At 32.1% G+C, this 16,380-nt stretch overlaps 1 protein-coding gene across 2 annotated transcripts in view; it reads left to right on the top strand.

The window, feature by feature from the left end:
* The window catches only part of LOC107439308 (uncharacterized), a 28,066-nt gene that overhangs the window by 920 nt on the left and 10,766 nt on the right, over window positions 1-16,380 (top strand). For both annotated transcript variants that reach the window (XR_006226191.1, XM_016051865.3), the window contains exons 2-7: window positions 506-623; window positions 3,222-3,352; window positions 6,388-6,521; window positions 9,000-9,160; window positions 12,234-12,332; window positions 14,857-14,956. Coding sequence is in view for 1 of the 2 variants with exons in the window: in XM_016051865.3 (XP_015907351.2) it covers window positions 506-623; window positions 3,222-3,352; window positions 6,388-6,521; window positions 9,000-9,160; window positions 12,234-12,332; window positions 14,857-14,956 (743 nt within the window). In the remaining variant the exon portion in view is untranslated. The remainder of the gene's footprint in view (window positions 1-505; window positions 624-3,221; window positions 3,353-6,387; window positions 6,522-8,999; window positions 9,161-12,233; window positions 12,333-14,856; window positions 14,957-16,380) is intronic.

The following is a 16,380-nucleotide window of genomic DNA, read 5'->3' as shown; positions in this document are numbered from 1 at the left end:
CTCTCTGATAGTAAGCCGTGCGAACGCTATCTCTCTTCTAAGAGTTGTTAGCCCTTTACTGATTGATATTAACCTGAGTACTCTGATTCGAATATTAGCTTAATGATAAAATCGATGACATTACTTTTCAGACACATTCTGTATGTTTAAAATGTTTGGCAACTGCTGCATATTTTCTTCAAGCCTGCTCTCCGATTAAGCTATCTGTGATAAAAACATAGTATAATTACCAACACACAGCTTGTTTTATTTACCATTATTTTTTACTATTTACATTTATATTATTTAGTATTATTACTAGGTACATATTTATTCGCAAAGTTAGATAATTGTTGTAAAGTTTTTAATTTGCTTAAAATATATTTCCTACAATGTATTAATTAACTGCAATTGAAAATTTCTTGTAGAATTACAAATTTAGAAAAATTGAATGATCTGAATTTAAAATTGGAAACGTTATACGGCATAGAATGGTGAAATAGATCTTAATTAATTATTATTTCAGATTCAGTCGGCAAGTTTCATGTGAAAAACACGGTAATTGGTGCACATTTTATGAGAATGATGACTTTTGTGAAACATATTCTCGATTTTGTAACACACCCAATAATTATTACAAAAAAGTAAGTTATGACTAGTTTTATTTCTCTCCTAATAATATTAAACTATATATCGTGAATAGCAATAGGAAGTATTTTGGACTCACTACTTTAAATTACTTGTACAGGAGCTAAAAGCATTATAACTGCATACAGTTAACTACAGTAACTGTATGCAGTTAAACCTTACTACAGTTAACTTTAACTTTCATAAACTTTATGTAAACACATAAAGTTTAACAGTAGGAAGGGTTTTTTATTAAAATAGAACACCAATACGCCATCACAAATTTACTTTATGATTTAAATTCAAGATTTTACTTTTTAATTATTTGTTGAGTTTTTGATTTGATATTCAATTCTTAGACTAATAATATAATTAGATTTCTTTTTGTCTAAACAGTTTGAAAAGGCTAAATGAGAAAAACCAGATCTTTGCAAAGCTCTAAACAAATCGGAAAAGTATCCAAAACATTCTATACATCATGATTGTTTTCAGGTAAAGTACAATAAGCACAATGTCGCGTCAATTTGTAGTGAGACATTTCTCCGCGCACGTTTCGTCGGAGGTGACAGTTCGACGTGGGAGCAATTCGTCGCGAGTACAATTCGTCACACGCACAATTCAACGCAGGCGCAACTCGTCATGGCGACATTTCACCTTGAGCACAATTTCTTGCGGCTTCCATGAAATGCATCTATTTACGAAGACAAACTGTTGCATCGTAAAAGAAACCTTACTAAATATTTAATTTGTAAAATATTACAAAAGCAGCTAAGGAAAGCCGTGGTGGCTCAGGGAGGAGAGTGTTCGCCTCCAACAAGGTGAACCGGGTTTAAATCGCAGTGATGGCTGGTTGATACCGCACCCGGCTCGCACTGGCCACACTGCTGACGTAAAATATCCTCAATCGGATCATGGATTAGAGTCCCCTTGCAGACAGGTTAGCAATGGGAGGTTTTCATGGTTTCCCTCTTTATGTAACGCAAATGCGGTTTAGTTCCATCAAAACGTCCACCACGAAGGCAAATTTCTCCCAATACTTGCTCCATTAGTTTCCTTTTCTTCTGGATTGGGTTCAAAATTACAAGGCTACGGAGTTGAATATCAGTAGTCGTAAACCCAAAATTAGGTCGGCTGTTCAACGACGGGTATAGAAAAAAAAGTTCTCTCCGACTTTAGACTAGCCAAGTTTGAGGAATATTTCATTCCAAAAAAAGTATAATATAACGAGAGGCAGAAGTTGTTTTTAATTAATCGACGAGCTGGACGATGAATTTGGCACAAGTTTGGAACTAGTGGATGGTGGCTTCGTTAACAGCTGCGAATACTGAAATAAGATTCTGATTCTGTAATGGTAGATCAATTTCTCAGAGGGTTACATGATCCTTGTTTGCAGGCGGGAGCGTCTGTTTAGAGTACCGGCAGTGACTCTCTCGGAGCCGTCGATTTGTGCCGTGCTGCCGAAACTTCAAAATTGCAAGCACAAGTGTTTACTGGAGATCAAATCAATGTGGGTAATATTTGAAAACACAAGCCAAGACCAGCAGCTAAAAATTAATGCCTATAGTAATAGTCAAAGTGGTCAAAAATCTGGAGATGCATCGTTTCATTTCAAAAATCAAGTGAAAGGCTCGAATCGACAAGCTTCAAGTCAAGATACGAAACCAGCATGTTGTTAGCGCTATGGATTCCAAATGTGGGGGAAAATTGTCCTACGTTTTGAAAGAAGTGTCGAAAATGTGAGAAGTTGAACCATTCCTCAATAGTTTTGCAAATATTTTCTTTTATTATTTCTCTAATTCATGCTTTTTTTACTTGTATTTTACATGTTATCTAACATAAGTATAAGAGTTATCCTTTTGGTGCCTGGTACCAAGTCTCCATACTACTTTTTTTTTCTTATAACCGTCGTTGAACAGCAGACCCAATTTTTGGGTTTACGACTACTAATGTTCAACTTCTCTAGCTTTGTAATTTTGAACACAATCCAGAAGACAAGGGAACTCAAATATTAGGAGACATAGAGAGGAGGACCACGAGAACATCACACGGCTAGCCTGATGGCAAGGGGGCTCTAACCCATGATCCGTCTACGACTGAGGATATTTTACGTCAGCACTGTGGATGGTGCAAGCCGGATGCGGAATTCGTATCCACCAACCATCTCTGGGATTCGAACCCGGTTCACCTCATTGAACACTTTATCCCCTGATAAATCACGGCTTCCATGCTACTTATTTTCACAGTCCACAATTTCTTAATTATGTGTCGTAACAAATTCAACGAATTAGTTAATGCCGCTTTGCGACAACGCACTGAGATTTAAGTAATGACATAGTGTCATTAAATATTTCTTAAAATTAGTTTAAGAAACCTCGAATATCATCAAATTAAAAATTTATGAGGCTTGTTATGAGGCGAAAATTTTCCTGACCGGTAGATAACTGTCAACTTCAGTTTTGCTTTTACCAGAGTTTTAAAAGTTATTTTTCACTTCAATTATTTATTTAGTTAGTGTTTCACTTCATTTATTCATTTTTTACAGTTATAAAAATTGCGGATTGTCATTATAAAGTACATAGATGAGATTTTAAAATAAAGTTGCTACTTATTTTCAGATTCCTCAAAATGTTTTTAAACAGTTTGAGGAGAATAATAAATCCTGGGACGTTGCAGATGAATTATTTCCAAAGCAGCCAATCATTCGTGAGTGCCGGATGGGTACAAGCATAAAAAGTTATGAGTGCAAGTAAGAAAATTTTATAATGGTTAAAATAAAATAATAGTTAAAAGCACTGAGTGAGCCAAATTTATTAAAACCATGCAAGAATTTCTTTTAGTTTAGAATTTACCCCAGGATTTCTATTGTTTCGAATTTGTAAATATATATGTATAATTTTGTGAATATTCTCTTGTTATGAGGCTAAATATCTCAGTCGGAATCTAAGTAAACAGTTTAATTTGAAAAATTGCTGGGAAGTCGTATAATTTTAGGGTAATTTAGAGAGAAAATAGCGTCTAATGTTTTTCTTGCGAAAGACTCAGTTTGGCGAAATTTTAGTTGACTTTGTGTTAGTCTTGGCGGCTTGGCGATATTCGATGACCATTTCGGGGACAAAAAAGTAGGTCTGAAACACTCTAGTTTCAAAGCGATTGGACTAATATTTACAGAATTATTCGAGAATTGTCTGAAATCATGTCGAAAGTTCCTCGTCAAGCACAGTGGCTTTTATCCCATCTGAAATTTTTGATGCGATGATGTAAAAACGATGGGTTTAGGACCAACACCTCCTAGAATAAGGAAGGCCTCAGCACGGATCAAAGTAGTAGTCCGATGTGACGAAGTTAACTGCGCAGTTGATGAAAAATAGGAAATATGTCATTACGTTCGGGGCACTAAGCTGCGCAGTGGTTGAAAATACGAAATAAGTCATTACGTTTGGACTACTAAAGGATATTTATGGTAACCCGTGCAGAGGCCTACTCTTTTCTAGGAGGTGTTGTTAGGACGCGATTAGGTAACTGAGTATGAAGACGAGCACCTTTCTGGGCAAAAAAAAAATAAATAAATAAAAAAATAAAAAAAATAGAGTCGACTTTCTCTATATGTCCAAGAGCGGTGAAATGATGAGAAATTGAGATGATCTGTTAGTTGTAGAGCACAGGTTGTGAGGTAACGCCCACTTCGATGGCTTTATCTTTGATTTTATGTTTTTGGTGCTGCAGGTGAAAGTGATAATAGCGATTTTGGTAATTATGGTAGGAAGCATCGCAGAAATACTGGTTAGGTCTCTTTACTGTCTAGGTCTGGTTAAATCTTTGGCGAAATCTCCGTTTTGGAAGATAGGATTGATATTTGCTGCGATACCTTTAGCTGATTTGTCGAAAAAGTCGACATTAGGGCTGTAAACATATTCTGTAAGAGTATAGATTTTGAGGCCTCTTTGAATATTGGAGTTTTTATAATCGTTGTTGAACTGCCGATCCAATTTTATGCGTTTACGACTATTAATGTTCAACCCCGTAGCCTTGTAATTTTGAATCCAATCCAGAAGACAAGGGAACTCCTGGATCGAGTATTGGGAGAAATTTGCCTTCGTGGAAACCTTTTTGATGGAGCTAACCCGCATTTGCGTTACATGGAGAGGAAGACCACGAAACTCTCCCACTGTTAGCTTACGGCAAGGGGACTCTAACCCATGACCCGTTTACCACCGAGGATATTTCACGTCAGCACTGTGGTTGGCGCAAGATGGATGAGGAATTTGTATCGACTGGGATTCGAACCCGGTTCGCCGCATTGGAAGGCGAACGCTCCATCCCGGTCGGATATTGGAGTTTGGGCTAAATTATCTGGCATCAGTGATTTGTATTGGCAGATGTTGAGTTTTTTATAGAGATGCGATGAAATCGTAGACCAAGCAAGCGAGGTGCCAACAACTATGGGACGGATCATTGTGGAATATTGTGGTACGGAATATTAAAAAAGTAAATAAATAATGCCTATTTTCTACTCGAAGCTTTGACCCTTTGACGCATATTAGACACGGGTGTCCCTTTCATATATTTTTTTTCTGCCGCTCTAATTACAAGGGAAAATATATTTTAGTATTTTTTAATTATAAAAAAATCTAATATTTACTGAACCTGTTAGATTATCTGAATTATATTTGTACAAAAATATAAAATCCGAAGAAAAGTTGTTTGAATTTTCCTTCATTCATGTTGAAACAAATTTTTCAATAATTGATTTTGTAAATTAAAGGAATTTCATTGATAAATTACTTTCTCTCTTAGATCTAAATAAGTGCAAATTTAAAGAATTATTGTTTGGAATTGTGCCGCATTTGAAAACTTTTACTTTTAGCGCTGCAAAAGGGAATAGTGTTTCATGTTGAATTTCATAACCACAAACTATTAAAATGATAAATATAATATTTTTCATTTATGTTGAATAAAATTAAAACAGAATAATAAAAATGGTATGAAAAATATGTTTAATAAAAATTTTGTGTCAAAAGCGTCAACATAATATGGTAAACATGGTCTAATTCTGAGTAAAACGTCGGGAGGTTAATTATCCTTTTCCTAAAATTTAACAAAATCTAGAGGTGAAAATAAGTGAAATTAAAGAACTCGGACAATTTGAGAAGAATGATGGTGAATATCAATAAGAAATGTATTCCGAAATAATGGATGAAATAATATACATGCCTGCCAACTATTACGCTTTTTGCAAAATATTTAATAGAATGGTGGACATTTAAAAACCAAAACTTCAAGAATTTTTGGTAAATTTTGCCGAAATTCTAAATGTCTCATCACGATAGAGCTCGAACAAAGTGGCGTTGCATATAAACTTTGAAATCATTTATATGTAGTGGTTTGAAAAAAAAGTTTAAATGTAAAATAATACTTTGAAACATAAACATAGTTACTACTGGAATAAATTTTTAATTTTTACAAAAAGCGTAGAAAATTAGGTATGAGTACCTTCTATATTATGAGAATTTTCACTTTAGTCAGAAGAACACGCTGACCTGAATACGCTACCTCTTAAATTTTTATAAGCATTGCTTCAATCATTAGAAAAATGGTACAAATTGGTATTTTCGGTAAAAAATAATATGGTTAGTGTTGAAATAGTGATGTTTTTTTTCGATATTATATTTCAATTATTTTTAAGCACATGAGAACGTTAATATCTCAATGCAGCTACGACCTCTTTTATTTTGTATTTATTGCATTGCTAAACATTTGTGTGTTTTTAATTATTCATTGCAGTGGCCTGAGCCATACGAATCAACAAATGAAAATTCCTTTTTTGAGTGTAGACAATAAACCGTCATACTGCTACGTAATAGCATCCCAGCTTCATCAGCCAGATTCTCAAGAAGAAATATATCCGAATTCATTGTGTAAATAACTTTTTTTTGTAGCTTATTAATTTATTTTTGTTCGTATGGATCAAAACGGAAATTAATAAATTCTTTTTAGTTTTAAATACCAGCATTTTTCATATCAACTACATAAGATTCTAATATTTGTATTAGAATTATTTTTAGGAACTGATCTGCCCCTGCATTCTTCGGCATCTCTGACTTTCTCGGAGCTCCACTCCCGTTTTAACAGGCTTCGTGATCCTGTGGCCCCTCCAGTTCATCATTGGTATCAGTCCAACCGCCCAGGTGGCAGCCTGACCCTTCAGTGCAGCAGGCGGGATCAGACGGTTATATCAAGATTTCGAAGCGGTCACCTAAGAACTATGTTGTTCAGTAATGGTTCAAGAGTTTTCCCTGTTTGCACTAAGTGTAACGACCAACAAGCTACTCCTGAACATATACTTCAATGCCTAAATATCTCTAAAGTGGACCTCTTTTCAGATCCACTTTTTGTTACAGACTTGCTCAGAGTCTCTGGAGTCAATTGAAACTGAAGTGCGGCATTTAACTTCCTGTGTATATTTTAGTCGATCCAAATTTTGTATGGATAAAAAAAAAAACATTTCTAAAAGCTTAAAGCCAGACGTTTCAAATTGTGCCAACATTTTTGCTATCTAAAGCATTTGCTTCTAAAAAAGATTGTTTCCATAGAGTTAATACATTATAACCGTAGCTGAACAGCCGATCCAATTATTGGGGGTTTACGACTATTAATAACAAGCTTAAGCCCGTCACGCCCCCGTAAGGGGGCATCCGGGGGCACTCCGAGAGTTCGAAGTGAGCGTAACAGTTCAATTACATGAGGAAACATATTCAAAATTTTCAAATTAGAGTTTTAACAAATAGGTAGAATATTAAATATGAAATCCAGAAAACAGCGTTATTTAGAAATGAACTAAATACAAACAGACATTACAAAGGAAATAAACAGTATCAATCAGAAGAAATATTGATGTCGCATCTTCAGTAGGGGTGCAATGTTAATAAAAGAAAACAATTTTACATGGAAAATATAGGAGGTTTGTAACTCAGAATATAATTAATGCTGACACAACAGTACTAAAAGTATCAAATTCCAGGAATTTTTTTTTAAACAAAAAAAACACATTCCCCTTTACGACTATTAATGTTCACCTACGGAACCTTGTGATTTTGAACCTAATACAGAAGACAAGGGAACTTCTGGATCAAGTATTGTGATAAATTTGCCTTCGTGGAGGATTTTTTTGCGATGGAACATACCCGCAGTCGAGTTACATAGAGAGAAAAACCGTGAAAACCTTCCGCGACTTGCAATGGAACTCTAACTCATGATCCGTCTATAGGTTTACGACTTGGAGCATATCGGCGGATCATGGGCTAATAGGATATTTTTTTATGGAACATTCCCGCCTTTGGGTTACATGGTGAGGAAAACCACGAAAACCTGTCACGGTTAGTCTAACGCAAGGGGACTCTAACCCATGATCCGTCTACCACATGGGATATTTTACGTCAGCACTGTAGTCTGTGCGAGCCGCATGCAGAATTCGAATCCCAGCCATTACTGAGATCGATCCATGGTCAATTCGTTAGGAGGCGAGCACTCTATCCCCTAAGAATTTATGAGTTTAATGGCTGCTGGATAGATTTTAAATTATTACTAGAATTAAATACATAAAGAACTTAGACAATATCACAAAATTCTCTTGAAAATAGTTAGAATTAAAATCAAAGTACTTCCGAGCTAGAGAAAAGAAAATGAGGATAATAATTTTTTTAGAATTAGTTAAGGTATTAAGATAGGAGGGTAGTTTGAAGAATTTGAACATTTATATGAAATTGTGCTGAGCAGAGCTTGGTTCGAGTAAAGATTTTACGTTGTATAAATTAGTTTTGAAATGTGACCGAAATGGTCGCCACATTTTTTCTGTTACTTTAGGCATCAAGTCAAGCGTGAGCTCATAAAACTAAGATCCTGAGAGAGATAAAGTTTTATATAACAATGGATAAAGATTATTTTAAAAAATTAAAGTAAAAAAAGTGAAAAAAATTCGCGATAAAAGCACTTAAAATTGCAAGAACTTCCTAATAAATTAGAATTTCGAAGGAAAAAAAAACCAGTAGCAACTCCAACTTCAACTCTTTTGTTGCAAATCAGCTGGCTGTAGATCGTCTCACCTGGTAATTTTTACAGCAACTTTAATTGTTAATAATTATCGAACCAATGCACAAAGTTTTTAAGTCTTACAGTTTTTGTGCGGCAAAACAAAATGTAATAAAGTTGAGCACTCAAACATTTGGTGATGCTTGCGATTTTTTAATTTAGAGAGATTAAAGTTTAAAAAAGACTATTGATGATATTATAGGCACTATTAGGATTCATATTGAAAGTATTTTAGCAAAACCCTTATTCTTCTTTCTTAATTGAATAGATTTGACTACGAATGATTTATTTTTATATATATTTTTCAGATTATGATATAAAACTGAATACTTATGCTGAAGACTACTTCTTCATCGATTCTCCGGTTGTATTGTATATTGCAGTCCATAATAGAAAAGATCTGGTAAACCCTTTCAGGAAAGGAGTGACTCTTAAAGGCGGTCACGGATATCGAGCCTTTGTTTCAATGGTATGAGCATTAAGTACGAATTTAGTAAAGTAGTATGAATTATTATCTTCATAAACAATCAAAACAACTTTTAGCAAAATAGTATGAATTACTATTTTAATAAGGAACAACCCAAACTATTTTCAGTAAACTAGTACAGATAACTATTTTAATAAGGAACAATCAGAACCATTTTCTGTTAAATAGTAAGAGTTACTATTTTAATAAGAAACAATCAAAACTACTTTGAGTAAACTAGTATGAATTATTATTCTAGTTAGGAACAATCCAAACTACTTTCAGTGAAATAGGATGAATAATATCTTAATAAGGAATAATCAAAACTAATTTCAATAAGATATTATGAATTACTATTTTAATAAGGAACAATCAAAACCATTTTCTGTAAAATAGTAAGAGTTGCTATTTTAATAAGGAACAACCCAAACTATTTTCAGTAAACTAGTACAAAAACTATTTTAATAAGAAAAAATGAAAGCAACTTTGAGTAAACTATTTTAATAAGGAACAAGGACCACTTGCAGTAAAATAGTATGAACAACTATTTTAATAAGGAACAATCAAAACTACTTTCAGTAAACTAGTATAAATAACTAATTTAATAAGGAACAATCAAAACTATTTTCAATAAAATAATACGAATTACTAGTTTAATAAGGAACAATCCAAACTACTTTCAGTGAAATAGGATGAATAATAACTTAATAAGGAATAGTCAAAACTAATTTCAGTAAAATATTATGAGTTACTATTTTAATAAGGAACAATCAAACCATTTTCTGGAAAATAGTAAGAGTTACTATTTTCATAAGTAACAATCAAAACTACTTTGAGTAAACTAGTATGAATTACTATTCTAGTTAGGAACAATCAAAACTACTTTTAGTAAAATAGTAGGAATTACTATTTTAATAAGGGACAATCAAAACTACTTTCAGTAAAATAATACGAATTACTAATTTAATAAGGAAAAATAAAAACTACTTTCAGTAATAAACTATGAATTACTAATTTAATAAGGAAAAATAGAAACTACTTTTAGTAAAAAACTATGAATTACTAATTTAATAAGGAACAATCAAAACTACTTTCAATAAAATAGTATGAATTACTATTCTAATTAAGAGCAATCAAAACTACTTTCAGTAAATCAGTATGAATTACTATTTTAATAAAGAAAAATCAAAACTACTTTTGGTAAAATAGTATGAATTACTATTTTTATAAGGAACAATGAAAACTACTTTCAGTAAAATAGTGAGAATTTTTAATAAGATACAATCAAAACTACTTTCAAAGAAATAGTAGGAATTACTATTTTAATAAGGGCAATCAAAACTATTTTCAGTAAAATAGTATGAATTACCATTTCATTAAGGTGGAATCAAAACTAACTTAAAAAAGAAATTCTAATTTTGTTCAGGAAAATTAAAATTAGTTTTGTAAGGAATTTTAATTTTTTTAAGGCACATAAAAACTAATTTCATAGAGGATACTAATTTTTATAAGGAACGTATACTGACATTAATGAATATAGTTTTTTGAATTATTATTTAAATTTTAAGGAATATTTATTTTCATTTAAAGGCTTCGGAAAAATTAACTAAAACTAGAAGTAGTTTTTCTTTAAATAAAATATAATTACACTGTAATTGAAAAATAAGAGAATGTATGTTTAAATATGATCAAATTCAGTGTTTTGTCATTTAAAATCACATAGTTTTATTGGTTTCAAAAGTTTGCAATACATTACAATTAAATTTTCTTCAACTATCATTAGATGAAATAATTTAAAATAACAATTTTAAAAAAAATTTATGCATGGATAACGCAGGCTGTTTTTCTTTACATCAAATATGAATATAATTATTTATATTAATTGTAAAACAAGAGAATGTATGTTTAATTATTTTTAAATTCAGTATTTTGTTATTTAAAATCATATTGTTTATTTGTTTCAAAAGTTTGCAGACATTACAGTTCAAATTTTTCATCTATCATTAGATAAAATATATTAAGAAAACAAAAATAGTTTTTTTGACATTTTTTTTTAAACCTGGATAACTAATTACCTTGAATAAATGCATTTTATAAGTGCTTGCATAAAATTTTTTTATTTAAATAATAAGGAGAAAGTGAAATTAAAATTAATAGAGTCAAACTTTTAACTTCTTTGATCTATTGAAACAATAGCTTCCACGTAGTCTTCCTCTCAATGTAACGCAAATGCGGGTTAGTTCCATCAAAAAGTCCTCCACGAAGGCAAATTTCTCCCAATACTTGATCTAGGAATTACCTGTCTTCTGGATTGGGTTCAAAATTACAAGACTACAGAGATGAACACTAGTTGTCGTATAACCCCAAAATTGGATCGGCTGTTCAACGACGGTTATAAAATGAGATGAAGAAACTTAGATATTTATTAAATTTACAAGAACTCACTTTATCGTAATGGAAAATAAAAGTGCTTTATTTCTTGATAAATAACACAAATGAGATTCTTGGTGTAAGAACAGATAAGTCCAGTTCAAACAGCATAACAAAAGCAACACAAAAACTGACATTATCAAAATAGAAATCTAAGTTGCTGTATTTATTTAAACTTTATTATTTGTTGCTTTGTTACTTGCACAAATTTAATTGTTGATCTATTATTGTTTTGGAAATTGTTGGTGTGAAGCAAATTTAAACTCAAAATAACAATAAATTTTATTGTTGCTGATGATGCTTTCGCCAAAAATATTATAATGTGATTTTCCTTCATTGAAACATTAAAAAGAAATTGACGTGATTTTCAGTCGTTTTTCCTCCGATTTAAAAATTTTTCTACAGTCAGCGACATCAGTAGAAAAAAATAATTTTCCTTTAACTAAAAGTAATAACTCTGGAAGCTTTTGTCCCGTTTGTTTTTAAGAATTCTTTTTGAATCTTAGTAATTTTTAATTTTTTAAGACCATCAGCCTAATTTAAGAAATCTTGTATAATTATCAAAAGTTATAGCAATAAAACGATATATCAGGTTCAGGAATATTGTTATGCATCATGTGATAATATTCTTATAAAAATTTTTTAGGCTGAAGTAGAACGACTCCCTTATCCATATAGTACTAATTGTACAGATTATATCAAGCTCTGGCGGGAAAATGGTGGCAAAGGACCGCTAACTCAAGTAGTAAGTTGATTCAAAAATTTCTACAACTGCTTTATGTTGACCTGCTAACGAACTCTTTAAAATATTTGTTGTTGTTGTTTCTAATGCAACTTGCCAATATCCCCAAATCTGCTTGGTGAAACCAAGCGAATTTTAAAGCATAAGGTGCGTTTCTCGTTTTTCAGTAGAGCCATCTATCGCCAAGATTACTACTTCAGCCACGCACACCACACAACCCGCTTATAAGACAGACCTATTCATACATCCATTCATTCAGCCATTAATTCACAGATGACCTTAACCAGAAAACGATCTATCTCCAATTCAGTACCCCCAGTGGTATAATTTGTCATGGGAACATGGAGGACATTGTGACCCGACATATTTAAAGTTCACCAGTCACCATTTACTACACGGGAAGACTTCAGTCAGCAAGGAATAAACCCATGACCTCTCAAACATAAGCCCAACACCCTACCAACCAGGCTCTCCGGTCTTCTTTAATATTTAAAATGGTCTATTACTGAGTAATCCTATTGATGAAAAATATTTAAAGAGCAACAGTAACCAAAAATTAAGTAAGAATTATGAAAATAAGTTTATAAATGACAACTGCAAACAATTGTGGAAGTTGGTGTGATGAAATTTTTTTTTATGTATTTTGATTTATTGAATATTTTGTAAGGAACCGTATGAATGTTAATAGTTCGTAAGTGATTTGAGGGGTTTATTTTTAACAATGAATTAAAAAATTTATTAATAGTATTAAAATTCATGTTTAGTTAGGACAAGTTTGACTTTTATAAACTTAATTCCTTACGCAATTTATTTAAAGCGTTAATATTTTTTTGAATATTTTACGCATGCTTTGCGATATAATTGTAATCATTATAAAGGGTTTTTGTTAAAAAGAACGTATTTATGTGCATTCAGGATTAAACAGTGCGCATGCGTCGTCATCGTATGCGTTGCTATGGCTACCGCTGCTGTTTGATATTTTTTTTAGAATTGTTTTTTCATTTTAAATCTATTATGAAATGATTTGGCTAGTTAATGGGACCAGAGAAATACTATAAAATACTGCTCGAGTTGTAAATAAAAAGGAATTTCATCATTTGAATGATGGTTCTATTTTTCTTGTTTTAATTAAGAATCAGAAATTCTAACCTACAGTTCAATGCGCGTGTGGCAACAAACAATGTTGCTTGATTTTGCATGGCAAAACTGCTGACTGAATTTGAAAGATCATGGTTGAAGCTTTTAGAAATAGTGTCCTTTTTACCCTTGCGAAATTTGTATCGATTAAAATGAGAAGTGGAAGTTAATGTCTCTCTAGTTTTAATACTTGCAATTTGAAAATCATTCCATAGAATTCTGATATTTCTATTATAATGTGCAATCAATTCCAGTGGCATTTAAAATATAAATTAGCTTTCAACTTACTGCTCACGCAATGCAAATTCTGCATGGTTAAAATAACATCATTTCTAGCATGATCTGTAAAGCGAGCTATGGCAGCTATAGTTCCATTTGCTACAGTGAATCTTTGCGAAGCGGGATTTTCCACACTTGTGACAATAAAATCAAAATATCGAAATCGATTGAATGTTGAACATGACATGCGCGTTGCTTTGACGAATACCATCCCGCAATCCAATTTATTAATTAAGGAAAAGCAGCATCAACCTTCACATTAAAAATTTAAATTTTAAAAATTTTGTGTACTATTAAAATAATAAAATTAAATGTTTACTATTAATTGATGTTTTTTGCAATAATTTTTTTCACAGGGGGTGGTCCGTGACTTCTTAAAAAATTTTAAAAGGGGTCTATTATACCAAAAAGGTTAAGAAACACTGAGTTACAATGTTAATTAAATATAGCGCCGTGGCGCACATCGAATTTGTTGCAATATACGTATTTTACTTAACTTAGATTTATTATTTGTATATGTATTTTTCTTAACCGTTATATATTTTTGTTTTAAGTACCTGACACTTCGATTCATAATTATTTTGTTTATATTCTACATGGCATCATGCCTTTTATTGTGTTACGTAAGAAATATAAAATGAAAGAATTAAAATCTTTGTGTAAGAATATAGATGTGTCATTAAAGAGAATCGATACCTGACCGGCTTGGCTTACTTGAAATAGCATGGAAAGAACAATTGAAAACGTAAACAAATGCCTCGTATCAACAACCAATCAGGATCGATACAATATACTACGTCACTTGCAGATATCCCATCGTTGCTAAAAGAAAACAAATTGCATTGAGTTTATACTAACACAATGTAAACAATTTATAAAAGTGGTTCCATTATTTTGATCAATCCTTGTATTTTTTAAAGGAGTTAAAGTTTCTTTGAAGAAATTACGAGTTCAAGGAGTCCAACAACATATATAATTTTATTTAATTCATAGTTTGTACAAGTCAGTTATTAATTAATTAATGCAAAGTTTTAATTAATTAAATAAAGTTATAATTTTTATTGAATAAAGTAAAATGTAGAAAATTCATTGATGTTTGTTTTTTTAATAGGAATGCATTGAATATTGCAAATTAAATTTCATAAAATCTATTGGAGAGTGTGTGGATGAACATATATCTTATTCTCACTTAGAAGAACTCTGTGCAACAGGTAAGGGGACATAAATGCGCCATTTTTAGTGCCGTGAAAAATGCCTCAACGAAAATAAGTAGTGCGATATTTACGCTGAAACTAAAGAGGTTATTTTCTTGGTTGAGCAAACCACTTTCATTTCGAAGCAATCGGACAAAATAATATTAGATCAAAAGTCAGTTACTTTAGAACATAGCAATCAATTTTTAACCTTTCTGAAGACTTTTTTTCTAAAAGTTGAGTAAATGTTACCATGAATGACTGAAATCAAAAGAATGTCGACTTTCACCGGTGAATATCAACAATCACATAGTTGCTTTGGTGAATGTGAGAAATATGTGTTATATCCGAATTGATATTAATTTATTCCTTGATATTGTTATATTTATTTGATATTTTAATATCTTCTGAGGATAGATTAGGAAAAACATCTGTGTTCGGAGTACCTGTTAAAAACATACCAGGTAGTGGCACTGAACCTTAAATACATTGATGTAGGGTTTACCGGGCAGTGGCACTGAGCCTCAAATAAACATCAGTGAAGGGTATACCGGGTTGTGGAACTAAACCTTAGAAAAACATCAGTGTAGGGTATACCTGGTAGTGGCACTTAACGAGACCTAGTATATACAAGTATTTCGGTCATTTACCAAAGTGACTATGTGATTGTCAACATTCGCCGGTGGAAGTCAACAACCTCCAACTTCGGTCAATCACAGTAACTTAAACACAAACAAACAACATGATATTCAAATAATTGGCATTACGCAGTGATCTCTTGTTTTTTCTAATGCGAAAATCCTGATCAGCTTTAACGCTTTCGCGCCGTTTGTTATGTGACAGCATTAAACATTCTCAGAATATAAAACTGGCAGCCACACCAGGGCTCGAAAAGACTCAGAAATTTTACCCGTCCCCGAGGACGGCTTGCCCAACAATGTACCCGTCCTCCTTTGAAACTAACCAGTCGCTTCTAAATAAATAAAAATATTATTTTCTCTTATTTATTACAAACAATTACATAAATTGCACAATGAATTAGTAGTTACTAGGATTACAAATACTAGGATTACATTATACAGTAATAAAAGAAATACTAGGTTACTAATAGTAAAACCTAGTATTTCTGTTATGAAATAATTTCTTTCATTTATGAAATAATTTAAATGACAAAGGTCAAAGTTATCCGGAATGTCAATTTATCGGAGGGTACTACGTTTTTTAAATGAATCAAATATGACGTTTGCCTGGTCCACAATCAAGCCAATGATTTACAGAGGTTTCTGCACAGAAATCTGAAAGAGGTTTTCCATTTAGGTAGACGTTCATAAATGCGTTTAACGCTTCTTGTTTAAGACCAGTAAATAATGTGTTTTTATGTAAGTTCATTGCTGAAAAGCCCCTTTCAACCGCTGCAGTACTCCCAGACAGAGAAAACATCA

This window comes from Parasteatoda tepidariorum, chromosome 9 (assembly GCF_043381705.1).
Source record: "Parasteatoda tepidariorum isolate YZ-2023 chromosome 9, CAS_Ptep_4.0, whole genome shotgun sequence".
NCBI lineage: Eukaryota > Metazoa > Arthropoda > Arachnida > Araneae > Theridiidae > Parasteatoda > Parasteatoda tepidariorum.
Note: the sequence above shows the minus strand (reverse complement) of the source record. Positions and strands in the feature narration are given on the sequence as shown.